Source organism: Ascidiella aspersa, chromosome 1, assembly GCF_963924565.1.
Source record: "Ascidiella aspersa chromosome 1, kaAscAspe10.2, whole genome shotgun sequence".
Taxonomy (NCBI): Eukaryota; Metazoa; Chordata; class Ascidiacea; order Phlebobranchia; family Ascidiidae; genus Ascidiella; species Ascidiella aspersa.
In genome coordinates, this window is record NC_139447.1 from 14,655,309 (window position 1) to 14,670,298 (window position 14,990).

Genomic DNA, 14,990 nt, shown 5'->3' on the forward strand with positions numbered 1-14,990 from the left:
GTCTAAATCGGAATAAGTCATAAACCCGTCGGAATAAGACCTTAATGACCAGAATCAGGCCTATAAAACATTGCACCTAACCCCAATCACTAACTCCCCTAATATTTTCAACCCTAACCCATTTTCTAACCCAAGCATAACCCCAAACAGGGCCAGAAAATCAGATGCCAAAGCAGGGGCGCGGCGCCCAAAATTCGACACCGAAACGGCCGATGCCATACCCATGGCCCCCTATCGTCCCTTACCCTCTCCCTACAGTTTCAGCCATTACTTTGGCCATTTAGGCCTTATTCCGAAGAATTTAGAACTTATTTCGACATATTTACGTCTTATTTCAGACGATTAAGTTCTTATTCTGTCGTGGGAAATACTACGTAGGCTGTATTTGGCTTTATTATGTCGTTAGTGTTAATGCTATGGTATTACTGTTTTTTCTGCTTTAGGTAGTGTTGCTTTTTAAGTCGATTGTGTGTTCCCAAATTCGATTTAGAATTTAGAATTAATATTTTTACTTGGATTTTCTTGAGAAAAAAAGTTGCAAATTTAGGGATTGGATGCCGAAGTACTTTTTCACTCAGGTCGGCAAAAAAACAACAATATGTTTCCTGTGCAATGAAAGTGTTGCCGTGTTTAAAGAGTCACAACATTATTCGCCATTATGTGACAAAACATGTAGGCTATGGCAGTACTTTTAATATATCGATCAGGAATCCGGCCCGCCAAGTACTTTTTTTCCCATATCAGGCCCGCCTACTGGAGAAGTTGCCCGCCCCTGATTTAGAGCCAAGTTGCACAGAAGTTCGTACTCAATTTTTTTACCATATCTTGCCTGAAGTGACGATTTTCCGCAGGAATAAATACGACAGACACGACAGAGAGTAACCCGAGTAATCATAATAGTGAAGATCTTATGTTTGCGGCAACTGCAAATTTTCAGCCCAAAGTTAATTAGGCTTTTAAATCGAAGCTAACTCAACCTGCTCAACCACTTTGTAAGACATTTAGCTTTAACAAAACACACAAAATATTGGCTTTTCTGATATACCAATCTAATTAGTGGTGCATATATTCATCTATAGAATTTGAAGGTGACTTTGCTACATTATGGTAACGTGACCAAGAACGTACTTTGGCAAGAACTTGTATTTCAATCTAGCAGGGTGGGGAATTCATCACATCTCGTTATAAATTCAAAATGTACAGTTTCAACAAAATAAAAGACAATTGTTGTATTCTCTTGCATACTTACGCGCGAATTCGCTGTTTGTTTTTTAAATTCGCTGTTTTTTTTTTTTGTTTTTTTTTTTTTTTTTAGTGGGGTGTTTTTTAAGATTGTCACGTTATCACGTAAATGACTTACGCGTAGGCTAGGCGTGTTTTGTGCCAGGAGAGGTCACCAGCTATTATAAGATCAACAAAATGAGTTTCCTACAAACAGATAAAATTTCCATGGATATCCGGTCAAGATATATTTCGTTGTGTTTATACGCCTATGCCTATAAACAAAATCCTTTTTTCATTTAATATAGTATTTCGTTGGACGTTGGTATTAATCAAACATTTTAGGCAAACCATCTGTGAGGTTCTGTGACCAGCACAGAAACCAAGCCAGAAGTTAGCGCGAAGTACAAAAAGCGCATTTAAATCTATTAGATGAGCAAATCTGTTATTTTAGAAAGTGTCCGTTGGGGGCACGGTGTGTGGGATAAACGATCGTTGCATAACAATTTCAAAAGCAAAGTGAAAATCGAGCGAACAAAAAAGTGCTATTTTTGGAATTGGCTGCAAAAATAGGCTGATATATTCTTTGGAGACAATATCTCGTAATAATCTATCTTTTACTATATAGTACGGCGTATCGAAAAAAAAACAGCTTATTCAACAACGCTCAAACGTGACATGATTTGGCTTTGTATACCTTGCCGTAGTGCCCAGTAAGAACATATTACTACTTACCTTGGGTACTAAGGTAAAATCCTAACGTTTAACAAGATTCTTGCGTAATTGTGGAAAGTTTGGGTCAAGGTTTCAACCAGTAAAATACTTTTCAACCAAGTAAAAAATACGACCGTAATAAAAAATGTAAAATATGCAGTTCTACTGATAAATGGCATTATCAGTTTTACTCGACCAACAAGGAGTAAAATATTAATAAATAAAATACATTCAAAACAAACGGCGACCGAAACGTATCGTAATGTCGCAGGAATTTAGGAATTTGAATAAACGCCCAAGTAGCCTATTGCTAAAGGTTTAACGGTTAATTTTGCTAAGGAGTAGACAGCAGAAGCTCAACGAATGTGAGGTTAAATGGCTCAAACTTACCTAAGGCTCAATTAACATTGAAAAATGATATAACAATAAATTCGATTGTTCTTTTTCAATTTTTCCATTTGGGTTGTACCGCCCTTTTTTCTGTGTTTTTTTTGTGTCTCTTTTTTGCTGATCTCTGTATCCCTTTCACCGTCTGTTGATTTTTCATCATTTGCCTCTTTTCTCGTTACGTAACTGATTTACATATCGCTTTTCTCTGCTGGGCTTTGTTTTTATCAGTGACGCTCGGTTGCACGATAACATGGACCTTACTTTATTTTGGTGATTGACGCTTCACGCAGCTTATCATAGTTCGTGTTTGTATTTTATTTATTTATTTACGTTACTTTTTACTATTTATTTATATAGAAAAGCTGATGATGCCATTAAACCGGCGAAATGCATATTTTAGCCGATATGGCAAATTGCACTTTCTTAGTGAGTTTTGTTCAAAGAGATGCACTTCTCAAGCCTATGCAGCTTATAGGTAGATTTGTTTTTATATTTCATTTCTAAATAATTTTAAAACAACATAAAAACTGGCAATTTTGTTCTTACAAATTTTGTTTTTGTACATTTATTTATTCAACAATAATGTTTGATGCTTTTATATTACAAATTCAAATCCTTCAAATGAACGACACGAAAAAATATATCACTGGAATAAGGAGAGTTACATTGAAATAGCAGCTACTTTGAAGCCTATTTTATATACAGAAGGTAAAATTACACATATCACCATCTACGCCTGTAAAGCACATAGGAGTCGTTAACAAATCAAATGCCACACAAAAATACGACGAAAGCATACATATTATATGTCAAACGCCCCCCAAGTTTTGCGTTGGTTTATGGCATGGGTAGATTTTGCGGAATGTTTTAACAGAAAACCCTATTAGTTGTTCAAATAAAAAAGGTGAACTGATATGTTGACATGTAGGCAGCACCAAGTAACCACAGTGGCATTAGTTCGAGAAAGGATCAACTGCAGCTTGGATTAGTTTTAGCGTTGCGTACCTAAAGCTATAGCCTATTTCTTTGAAGCCACATTTGCCTTTAGTTCGTTTGTGAGTGTTTTCGTCTACTTTTCTTCGGTCGTTCCTTCAACTACTTTTTCAAGAGTGTCGCCTTTTCCAGAATCTTTATCTGCTTGTTCAGGGGCCTTTTCTTCGGATTTATCCTGTGGGGTATGTCCGTTTGCATCATTGCCTTCTTCTTCGTCGCTATAATTAAAAGATTGTTATTAACTTGTTGGACCAAAATTGCATGGGCAGCTTAAACAACCAAATACATTATCTAGCATAGATAAAAGTGTACGTTGGTTAATATCATAAACATTTATTACTTTTCCTCTTTCAGTTCTTGTTTGTTTCCTTTACAGCAATTCGACGGAAACGAAACACTGATTTTACGCTTGTTCTTTTTTTCTGTAGCAACCTCTGGTTTTTCATCCATTGACTCTGTAGTTTCTAAAAAATACACAATAATTTGTCTAAAGTTAAAAAAAGTGTGTAGTTAGCAAAGTGGTAGAATTTGTTTTATTTTAATAACAAAATTAACCTTCTTTCTTCTCATCACCGGAGTCTTCGGCCGGTTTTTCTTCTGCTGAAGTTAACTTCTGCTTTTCGTCAGAAGTTCCTTCCTCTTTGACTTCCTTCACTTGGTCACCAGACACTTCTTCCCTAAACGAGAAAGAAACGTTAATTAAATCCATTCGATTTTTTGGGCTTCGTCGGGTAACGGCACATCCTATCACTCCTGCAAATCTGACGTTCACGAAGCTTGTAAAATCAACTCACTGCAATTCCTCCTTGGGCGGTGAAGCTCCACACGGCGACGTTGCAAGGCATCCAGGTACGCATGGCATGCAACCCCCTTCCGCTTCGCTGGGCGAAGACACGTCAGCGGACTTCTTCTGTCGGCGCGTGAGCGTGAAGAAGACAACGAGAAAGATGAGAACCAGCACGATGATGACCGCCATCACAACCCCGATAACAAGACCCGTGCTCGCTTCGACAGTCTCTATAAAGCACAAACAAAAATTCAAACTCACTATATTTTTACAACAGGAATATAGTGCTATGTATTAGTTTTCTATAAAAAGTTGATGAAATAAATCAAAAGTGGAAGAATAATTAGTTATAACATAAGAGATAGGACTTTGCGGAAATAACAGCCTTATAGCACCACCAATAATATACAAAATTTGGTGAGCATAGTTATATATGCCGATATAGTAATTTCTACTGTAAGCATTTTATAGCTGATGAAGTGTTAATTCACCGGCCAATAAGTCGAGATGAAGGTGTACAAAGTGACCTATCTAAGAGGTCCACAGACTTTGCTGGGTTTGCACGTATATGTTGGGTCCGCATCCTTATAAGCTAGGTGGTTCACGGCATTTTGGTAATGATATGATATGATAACTTTGGCAGTGGTTATGGTGCATTTGTTGATTTATGGAAAACATGTATCTGTTGAATTTGTAATGAGTAAAGTATAAAGCTCAAACGTAATGTTTGCATAACTCCTAAAAGCTTACTGAAAACAACGTTAAATTTCTTGCTCTTTTGTCCGTGGTTGTTGATCGCTGTGCATTCCACTATGGTGGGTTTGTTGTTGAACTTGTAGGAGCTGATATTGAGCACGCTGTTGAGCACACTGCTATCGACATCTCCCATGCCATCTACCTCTTCGTAAACCAGAAAATCAGTATCGTTCAATCCTTCAACCGTCCACAGGATTCCTGAAACCACAAGCCATTATTGAACAAAGGAGTCGCAGTGCATTATTACGGAACTATTTGTTGCCAACGCGTAATCAGCTTATCACAGGTGGACTTTCACCATTTGTGAGACCTTTTCACAAAATTTGAACTTACTCTAGCATAGTTAACACCAAACAAACGTCCTTACGTGGCGAAGGGTTCGCTGTGACTTGACACAAGAGCTCGATGCTTTCCAAATCGGTATCTATAGTAATTTCTTCTGTCACGTTATTAGACTCGTACTCGTCGATGATCAAAGGCGGCCCTGAAATCAGACATTTAGTTAGTTCGGGCTTCATAAAAAAACAGTAAAAAAGAAATAGAAAGTTCGGATTTAAACTTGAACAACTACAGGCAGTGGCTCAATCGATATTGGCGAGCTCAGCTCTTGAACATGTTTTCTACCCGCAAAAGCGTAACGCTTTTCACTGAGCTTCAGCCGACCGCCACCGAGAGGTTCAAGTGTGTGCTTGTTTAAAGGGCTTCTTAGCCAGTCTCTTTAAAAAGTCTACTGAACAGTTTTAAAAAGAGAATGGGGTCATTCTTGTATATGAACATTGAATTTAAGAATATGATTTTAAAGGCTCAAGTTGTTTTAAAATACCTCGTCATGCTTTTATTAAAAAGTGACCAAAAGTTTGCTTAAAACGCATGAACTATTTGAAATACTTGTCAAATAAGAGAATCTCATGTTTAAAACAGTAATAGATCTACATAATAAATTGAAATATTTGTGATATTGTTTTATGTGCGTTTCTTCGCTATTGTATCTAGGACGTAGCACACTTATTTTGACTTTCAATATTTATGTTTACCTTGAACATTAAGATGAAACGACCTGGAGTCTTCACCTTCGCTGTTGTGTCCCTTACAGCTGTAAGTTTCTGAGTCTTTTAAAGATTCGGGCACAAGTTTGAGATTTACTGCGCCAATTCCAGACTCAACCTAAAAAACAAAGTTATTAAAAAGACAAACAACTTTTGTTTTCTTATTTTCGCTATTAATATTTTACATAATGCTTTATCGCTCAGTCTGTGAAAAACAAATGTTTTATATTTAAGGTAATATTTTTCTGTAAATAGGTTATAGTGAGGCAATTTAGTCATACAAACTGTAAACACACACATACACACACCTAGCTTATTTCATACACACACCTCTTGGTCTTTTTTAAACCAAGACACGACAGGACTTGGTACTCCCGTAATTTCGCATCTCAGTTCTTGTTTTTCACCGACCACCATTGTAATTGATCCTCCGTCACGGGTTGGAAAATCAACAATCTTTGGTTCGGCTGGAAAGTAATCATGGCGTTGATTCGACTCAGAAAAGTATGCATGTTCTTAGATGCATATTTAATATAATTAGTACCCAAGTGGACATAAGATATATGTTAAAAGCTGTAGTAGATCTAATATGGAATTTAAGTTAGGTAGTGACGTGACATAAATAGCATTACAAACAAATTTTTCATGTTAAACATTTCTTTCTATCTTAATTGTGAATGCATAACCTTACGGAGGGGATTTATAATAACCTAAATTCAAGTTAATTTTGCTATTAGTTGTTGCATTAATAATTTTGCTACCCAACAAACGGAGTACGATAGCAGAAATTAGTGCAACTATCTGCCGATTGATTAGCGGTCAAGCGTAGTGCATCGTTAAAACAATCTTAGTCGCGTGAATTGCAACGAGGGCAGCCCCGTCAGGGGTCCTTTGCCGCTCTACATCGGCGTCCAAAGATTAAAAAGATATCGGCGTTGTCGACCCACTTTCTTGGACGTTATCTTTTGTGCCTTGCTCCCGTCGTGTTGTTCACGACCAATTAGGCACGTACAGTCGAACGCCATTGGGGTTAAACGCATATTGTGCCCGTTTCGGCGAGGGATTACAGCGTGCTGTTCTGCATGTGTCGTGAATACCTTAGTCTAACGGGCCTTCGATTGACTTCCATTCGCAGCTGACTACACACTTATTTAAGCAAATTATCCGGACCTAAGCTTTGAAGATCAATATTCTTCTGAGATAGACGATAATAAAAATCAATATGGATTCGCCTTCTAATCCTTCTATCCCTTGCCGTTTGAACCATTCCAAAATGTAATTGACATACTTCTTTTGGGATTTAACAAATGTTCTTAAATTAATTTTTCGTTAGAAAACGGGTGTGTACTGAAGGTGACAATAAAAACCTCAAGATTACAGAAGCGATTAGGCAATAAATTACCACAAGGTTGTTGTTTGTATTTAACAACAAACAAATTAAAGCCTTTCAATTATTTTTATTTAAATTTATCATAAGGTAGCAATAAACTTAATTCGATTTGAGACGACACACCAAGTCATGCATCATGCAACAATCATCTCGGTGACAAACTTACCCTGAATGGTCGTGGTTTGGGGTGTGGTAGTCGTGGCTGTGTGTAATTGATGAACAACTTATGTTAGCAATATATTGACAGAGGTTGTAACATGGCAAGAATTTTTAATAAACATTGAATAACATTAAATCCAGCTATCATAGCCAATATAAAATAAATTTATGTATTAGGGCTTACAATTGTTTTAACACGATGTCGTACTTTTACAACAGTAGCCCAGTGTTTCGTATAATATCAGTTCATGTTTCTAAACATATTCGTCCATAATGAAAGGTAAAGTGACATAATTTCAAGCAATTATGTTATAGGTTGTATTTCAACAATTTTTGCAGGCAAACAGTAAATTAGGTTTTATAAGGAAACAAATTCTGATTGGTAGAAATTCTAACGCTTGCTGTTGACTTTACGCCCAGCATTTTAGAATCACTAGTCTACCATATTGTAAAAACTGCTATACATTAAAAAAACATAGGTACACCAGCTCTGACAAACGTGTGAAAACGTGTGTTCATAATATTGCATAATGAACGACAAGCAGCATTCAACGAGCAATACTTTTATAAAGTAATAGATGCAATCGATATGTGTAAACCATTTCATATGGTTCTTACCTGTAACGCTAAGTACAGCTTTGGCGGTCTTAATTTTGCCGAGTGCATCTGTAACCTCGCAAGTGAAAGTTCTACCGTTGTTTCGCTCAGGATCAGGAAAGATCCTTAGAGGAAGAACAGCGTCAAACAAGGAGCTCTCTGACGGGTTTTGCGACTCGATCTTGAAACTGTCCTGCACTACTGGATCATCTGTGTTTACGATCCTACATAAAAGCAAGAAGTCGTAAGCAATCCAAACAACAGGAATTTAGTCGATCAAACAAAATTTAAACAATTAAAAAGTGAACCTAATAATACAGGTTCTTAAAAGTTTTAAAAAGATAATAAATAAGTTTACCATTGCATGGTGTAAGGCTTGCTAGCGCCAGTAGCGGTACATTCGGCCAAAGTTACAGGTTCGTTGTTGCCCTCGTCAAGGAAATTAAACACTTTGGTTGCCAAAGAAGGTGAAGCTTAAATATTAAAAAATACAAAAAATGTGAGTATATTGCAATTCTAACATTATGTATCAATTTAAAACATTGAAATGTTTCGCAAATAGAGCAATTTAATAATCAAATAAAGGCCTAGACCGCAAACATAGACCCAAGTCACGATGTAATAAATAATATTTTATGTAATTGCTTAAGCAGTTGTTGCACTTTAGAAAACATCTATAGGTTTACATGTAATCAATCCAGACTTTAGAAAGGTTTATTTAATAAAGTACACAAGGAAGGCAAAATGTAAAGAATGTAAATTATACATGAAGCACGCGAGCTTCAAGACGTGGTAATTTTACTTCAAAAACAACACGAGCAAAAGTCTTGTATTGTATTTTGTTACCAAGAACACGAAGACTGGAAGAAGTGGCTGGTGTTGAGACTGAGGAAGTGATGCTGCATTCATAGCTTCCGTCATCGGTTAGCATAAGATTGTCCAGGGTCAACGTAAAATTGGATTCATCAAATGAAGCCCTAGTGCTTTAAAAAAAACGACACTAGATTAAATGCGGTAAGTTGATTACATTAGGAATCGTCGAAAATAAAAGAAGATTGCCTGTGTCAAATGGAACACACCCAGATTATACTCACTTATAGTCTCCCTGATAAAAGGCTCCTCCGGTTCCTCCGTAAGTGACCACAGCCTCTCCGTCGTGTTTCCAACTCACAGCAAACACTTGTTCGCCCTTCGCACAAAAGCACACAGACTTAAAACTTAATATTTTAAACGTCCACTTTTGTGAATTAAAAATAGTTTTTTAGTAAGTCTAAATATAGATGGGCGATACAATCAAATTGTTGGAATATATCTTTTTACTCGTACCGGTTGTGCGGTGTAGTTACAAGGCAAAGAGGCGGAGGTGCCGAGTTCCGCCACCACATCTTCGCTGCTCACGAGCTGACAACCTGCCAAAACACAGCACTTCAGACACAAAGGAAATCGTTTTGCACAAGTCTATACGCAAAACGCTATCTAAGAAGCGACAGTTCAAGTCGCGGCCACTCACAGATTTTGCTCGCGCATTCCCACGACAACAACAATACTGCGCCGATTGCCGTAGCTAGGTCGCGCAACGGGAGGCATCGTGCACTCTGTGCCTCTTCCCATACACATGCCAGCCCCGCATATGCGACGTTGGGCTAGCCGTTATAAATATTTCATGCCTCACAAACTCGTCCGTCATCCACGGGGTCCCATAGACACGACAGTCCCGGACCACGTGATCACACACTTTAATTTACTACAAACGGTAGGGCGATGTCTTCCGAAGCAGGACGCTGACCAAAAATCAATCCTATTAGAACTAACGCGGTTCATCAAAGTCTTTTATACCACATAAGTATTTAAGTAATAAATCGCCTTAGCGGTGAGAAAACTTCTGAATGAAACTTCTGTCTTAGTCGGATTAATCCAAAGCCGGTCAATTGTATAAGTAGATTGCTCTGAAGTTTTAATTGCAAAATTAAAACGTAGTTTGTTTAAACCCTAGTATTCAAAAGTAAACAAAACAACAGCAAAAAATGTAAATTGACCAACTTTATTTACAATAAAAAATGTTACGCCACAGTTGCGTAGTTTTAATTGGTTTTTAATATGAGATTTAAAAACCCTAGATGGCGAATTAAAAACATTTTGGATACAACTGAAAATACCCACCATGCCACCTACGATTGTTTAAAATTGTTGGTAAGTAGTCTATAAAAATATTGTTTAAACATTTGGAGATATATTTAAGAAATGTGCAACATATGCGACACGTTTTTTAACAGTTTTTGCTGCGCATAGTGAATACTTCTTATCATGTAACGAAGGAAAATTAAAAACTTTTAGCGTAGTTTGATATTACACAATTCAAAAAACCTACGTGGCGCAAATTGTATTGCAATTGGAAACTTAAAGCACTTACCTGTTGAAAGAAACAAAAGCGTTGTAAAGGCGATGAGAAGCATCATGAGACTTCAACTTCTTTCTGGCTCCCGAGATGACTTTACTTTAAACACTTTTCGAACTAGATTTTTGCAGAACAACACAGTATAATACACACAGTAATTACCTACTCTGGTAAAACAATTTGAAACATTGGTTAAACCTCACGTAACATTTTGGTTGCCCTCTCGTTTTTTACTCGGGTTTTGACTTTTCCTCCAGTCTAGTTATCACCGAAACTTACTGTAACGCGCAATGTTACGTGTGCACGACCACTGGCCAGTTAAACCTTAATCGACACTGATCCTCACCATCTGCAATCCACAATATAATCTTTGAATTCCCACGCAAGGTGCTGCCTTCTTCTCCTGCTTTCCCCTTGGCCCAGTATTCAGCACACCACCACTGCCGCTGCTGCCGCCATTAAAAGAGCGAGCTGGTTATAATGGGTATTGTGCGCGACCCAATTGCCGTGACGTGATCCGACCACAAAACGCGCCCTTTTAGCCGCGCGTCACGTGACCGACTCCAACCGAAAGCGCGGCGGGCGATCCTTGTTTCGCCCCTCTTCCGTATGTTCGGCGGTCATTGAGCGCACGAGAGCCCATCGCCGTGCTTTGAACGCTTATAAAGGGTGAAGTGGGGACGCGGCGGCGAACTAACAAAGAATGGAACAAATGTTTTTTTCGGTGCTAATGAGCGCCGCGCTTTTATGAAGCCAGGTCGGCGTGTATCGTTTTTTCGGCCGGGCGCGCTAAATTAGTTCATTTGTTCATTGTGGGGAACGCCGTTGTTTGACAAACGGAATTAACCTTGTCGCTTGGCGCGCTAATCCTGACTGTAAACGAATTGCTCGACGCCACACAAAACAATTTGTATCTTTTGTTTTGCAAAGCCCTGGTTTTCCCTATACATTCTTCACTACAACACTATACATTTTTTAAGACATTGCTGCGTTCATCAACTAAATTAGTAACTGCTGCTACTTTAGTTAGTAACATATTATTTTGGTGATAATCGTGTTATTGCTATTAGGAAACAACTGCTAAATTAGAACACTATAATCAAGGACTGTTTAAGCTTGCTTTGGACATGAATGTCTATCGTCAGAATTCACGATCCCGGAGTTGTTCGAATTTACAGATTGTTTTGTCTGTGCGCTTTTTGGCACTTGACTAGTCATTTGTTCTTTACCAGGCGAAGCTAGTACGATTAATCAGGTAATCAGATTTCTGTTTACCCTCACAACATGTTTTTCTATCGACCTAGAAGGATTTGCGGTTTGATAAACAAAGCTAGGTACCACACGCAACCGAGGCCAGCAAAACAGTCCATGGCGTCTACGGTTTGTGTCGGTGCTTGAACTGCACCGGCAAAACCCACCAGGGTGGTATTTCCAAAGCCGAAGTGCCAGGTGCAGCACGAACCAAAAAGCAGACGTGTTGATTAGGGTTTTCGGCCGGATGCCTATTAGCAAGAGAGAACGGTGCAACGACGTCTACTTTCCATGTTTTCTTTCCTGCTTAGTGGCGACCGCGACATGTTCGCGACGCCCAATTAACTGACTGGAGCACGCGTAAAAGCTGACCGTTCGACCTGATAGTGGCGCCTGCAAATCTAACTTCACCGAATCAAACAACACTTACCGGATTAGCATCGTTATCTAATTAGCGTCTTACAATTTCGGCAGCACTTTTCTAATTGCGATTTTATCAATGTTTAGATTGAAAGATGTGCTTCTTGACACATATTTTCACATTATCATCGATAAAGAAAATATATTTGCCACGTGAAGATTTTCGATTATGTCTATCAAAGTTTGTATAGTTATTTTTACACAATGTTTTCTGCACCGTGCTTTACTCAGTATACCAACAAGTCTAATCAACAAATAATTGCCAGAAGCATGTTTACCTTTTGTCCACAGTAGCTATTTAATTACATTGAACTTCAAGCCACGCAACTGTGGCGTAATTGATCCGTCAATATCAACGTGAAGTGAGCTAAATAGTTAGACGGGCTCTAGCCCAATAAACTTGCCCTGGCATGTCCTCCGTTACGAAATAAAAACACAGTTTGCAGATAATTGAGGAAGAGAAATTGCTTTATCGGTCGCGGTGTACACACGTCGCCCGAGTCCGTTACCGGGGCAACCGATTCGTTCGAAAAGCGAGAGCTCTTAGCATCGAGGGGGCTTGATCTGCTCAAGTGCCGCCGGGCTGCCTACTTGCTGAAAAGCCAGCCGATGACGAAAGGCCCTTGCGCCTCGCGCATCCGACTGGTTATTAACAACACATCGACAGGTTGCGCGGCATCGAGTCGAAACCGAAGCATCGCCTTTGTTTAAAAATCATCGCAATGTGCGCCGTCGTACCTTGAGTAAACTGCCTGTCCGCCCCTTAACTTTTCCTCGCCGAGAAGTTGGTATTGCGGATAACCCCTGTTGTGTCTGTTGGGGGAGTCGGTACAGCACTTGCGTTGACATGCCCCACCTCGCACTCGTTTAAATGGAACAATTGTTTTTATTTATTTTGCAGTACAACTTTCACACACTATGTGATATGAAATAAGATTCACCAAATCTTTAATCTGTATCACGACGCTCACACTTGGAGTTGCATATCATTCCTAAGATACATGGCATACATCGGCACCGGATAATCTGCTTAAACAATATTGTCTAAGAGTATTAGAAAAATTCAGTAATAAAAAGTTAGAACCTGAAATGAGTAGTCACAAGCAGGAGAAGTCGAATTGGTCAAGCGATTCATACATCGCATATATAGCGCGTTAGTATTAGTAATATTGCGAGGCAATGCGAAGAGTTCATGACAAATTGACTGATGATTTCATGACAAATTGACCGATAAGCACGGTTAAAGTTAGTTCTGAATAGCAGTCATACAAATAAACACATTTTTTAAATAGATAAATGCAAACCTGTACAGTCATACAGTTTTGCATTTTTGGCAGGGTACTTATTATTAAGTTTGTGTCATTAATTAATTATCTGATCAGTTGCAAATCGATTTTAAGCCGGTTGTATGGAGGTCTGCAATCGCTACGATGTTCTGTTGTTGGGCACAGGCCTTACTGAATGTTTGCTGGCAGCAATCCTTGCCAAAGAGGGAAAGCGAGTTCTTTTCATCGACAGGGAACGGTTTTGTGGAGGAGCTAATGGATCGATTACGTCGCTAAGCTGTCTGTACAACCAATTTGGCTGGAAGGAACTGAAGTTTGGCGGCAGAGAGGAATGGTCGATAGATTTGGTGCCAAAAATGTTTATGTTGGGAGATGAAATGTGTGAAATGCTAAAGTTTGTCGGTGTCGACATTAATCGTCTTACCAAGTCTATCCACGGTGAATTTTATTTTCAAGATGGCACATTAACAAAGTTACCCTGTAAACTACTGGACATAGCTTACAACAAATTATTTGAGGGAGACGCGAAAGCTTTTCAGGATTTAGTTGTTTTCGCAAAGAAACGAGCGACAAGCAACAAAACAAAATGCTCAAGAGGAATAAGCGGCCTTGATTTGGCCTCCAACATCTTCGACAGATTTGCAATAGGTCAGAAAACCAAAACAGTTTTGCAACACATATTCGCTAACGATTCATGCAGTGACGAGCAAACCTGCGACGGGATGTTGAACCGCATCGCACGAAACTTCACGATCCCCAATTCACAAACGTCTGCACATCTCTATCCGTTGTTTGGCACCGGTGAGGTTATACAGGAATTACTACGACTGGCGCAAACGCTTGGTGCCCGATGCATGTTGAACAGGGCGGTGATCGACGTTCAACAAAAACGAGACGGTTACGTGTACGTCAAGGCGCCCGGATTATACGCCAAGGCGCCCTGGCTTATAGGCAGCCCCAGCTACTTGCCTGGTTCCGTAAATAGTTGTGGCGGAGTTATTAGATGTATTGCGCTGTTTAATCAACCCTTTCCACCAGCTTTACAGTCCAGCAAAGCGTCGCTCGTCACAATTCCAAGCAACAGCGGCTGCAGCGCAATCAAGATGTGTCTGCTTGGAAATCACCACAGCGTGGCGCCCAAGGGAAAATATGTTGCTTACGTGAGTGCACGGGCGACCAGCAATCAGCTGACAACGGCGGAAGTCGAAAACGTGCTACTTTCCACTTGTGGCGAGAGCCTAGCGCAGTTCGTATGGGAGGATAAACTTTACGAACCAAAGTCGAACGACAAACCTGGTTGCCGCGTGTTTGCATCTTGCACTTACGATCACACGTTCGACTGCGATCAAGTATGCAACGACGTTGCCCGTCTGTACGGCAAAATTGAGCACTCGCCATTGCGATTATAAAAACTTACACTTTACAAGTTTTTGTCTGTTGGCGTATTGACAATTTTCTTGGTCCGCACATAATCTCCTTTTTAAATAAGTGGATTGAAAACATTAATACACTTTGTGTTTGTAAACTCCATGAATTATTCAGAATTGTCGACAAAGTTGACGTATATTTATTTTCACGTGAGTGA

General features: G+C 39.2%; 2 protein-coding genes across 3 annotated transcripts; one reads left to right on the top strand and one right to left on the bottom strand.

Annotated features, from left to right (window-relative positions):
• Positions 1-2,887: 2,887 nt before the first annotated feature.
• LOC146167954 (hemicentin-1-like) lies at positions 2,888-10,608 on the bottom strand. 2 transcript variants are annotated; one of them, XM_083389163.1, is made up of 15 exons: positions 10,464-10,608; positions 9,380-9,462; positions 9,148-9,242; positions 8,900-9,036; positions 8,412-8,526; positions 8,075-8,277; positions 7,464-7,499; positions 6,238-6,374; positions 5,896-6,025; positions 5,229-5,345; positions 4,856-5,059; positions 4,113-4,335; positions 3,874-3,995; positions 3,659-3,782; positions 2,888-3,536 (listed from the first exon to the last, which is right to left on the bottom strand). In XM_083389163.1, exons 1-15 carry the CDS (start codon positions 10,507-10,509, stop codon positions 3,395-3,397), a joined length of 1,914 nt encoding a protein of 637 aa, XP_083245289.1. In that variant the 5' UTR covers positions 10,510-10,608; the 3' UTR covers positions 2,888-3,394. The 2 variants fall into 2 exon arrangements, with proteins under 2 accessions (XP_083245289.1, XP_083245290.1); XM_083389164.1 differs by lacking the exon at positions 7,464-7,499.
• A 2,919-nt stretch (positions 10,609-13,527) lies between these two features.
• Positions 13,528-14,814, top strand: LOC146167955 (rab GDP dissociation inhibitor alpha-like). Its single transcript, XM_083386181.1, has one exon. It carries the CDS (start codon positions 13,528-13,530, stop codon positions 14,812-14,814), a length of 1,287 nt encoding a protein of 428 aa, XP_083242307.1.
• Positions 14,815-14,990: the final 176 nt, after the last annotated feature.

Bases quoted from the DNA above. Each gene is read 5' to 3' on its own strand.
- LOC146167954 (XM_083389163.1), bottom strand. From the start codon at position 10,509: ATGATGCTTCTCATCGCCTTTACAACGCTTTTGTTTCTTTCAACAG. The intron at 5,346-5,895 runs GTAAACATAAAT...GTCTGATTTCAG, and splicing joins GTTTCATCTTAATGTTCAAG to GGCCGCCTTTGATCATCGAC. The intron at 3,783-3,873 runs GTTAATTTTGTT...TGTATTTTTTAG, and splicing joins CGGTGATGAGAAGAAAGAAG to AAACTACAGAGTCAATGGAT.
- LOC146167955 (XM_083386181.1), top strand. From the start codon at position 13,528: ATGGAGGTCTGCAATCGCTACGATGTTCTGTTGTTGGGCACAGGCCTT.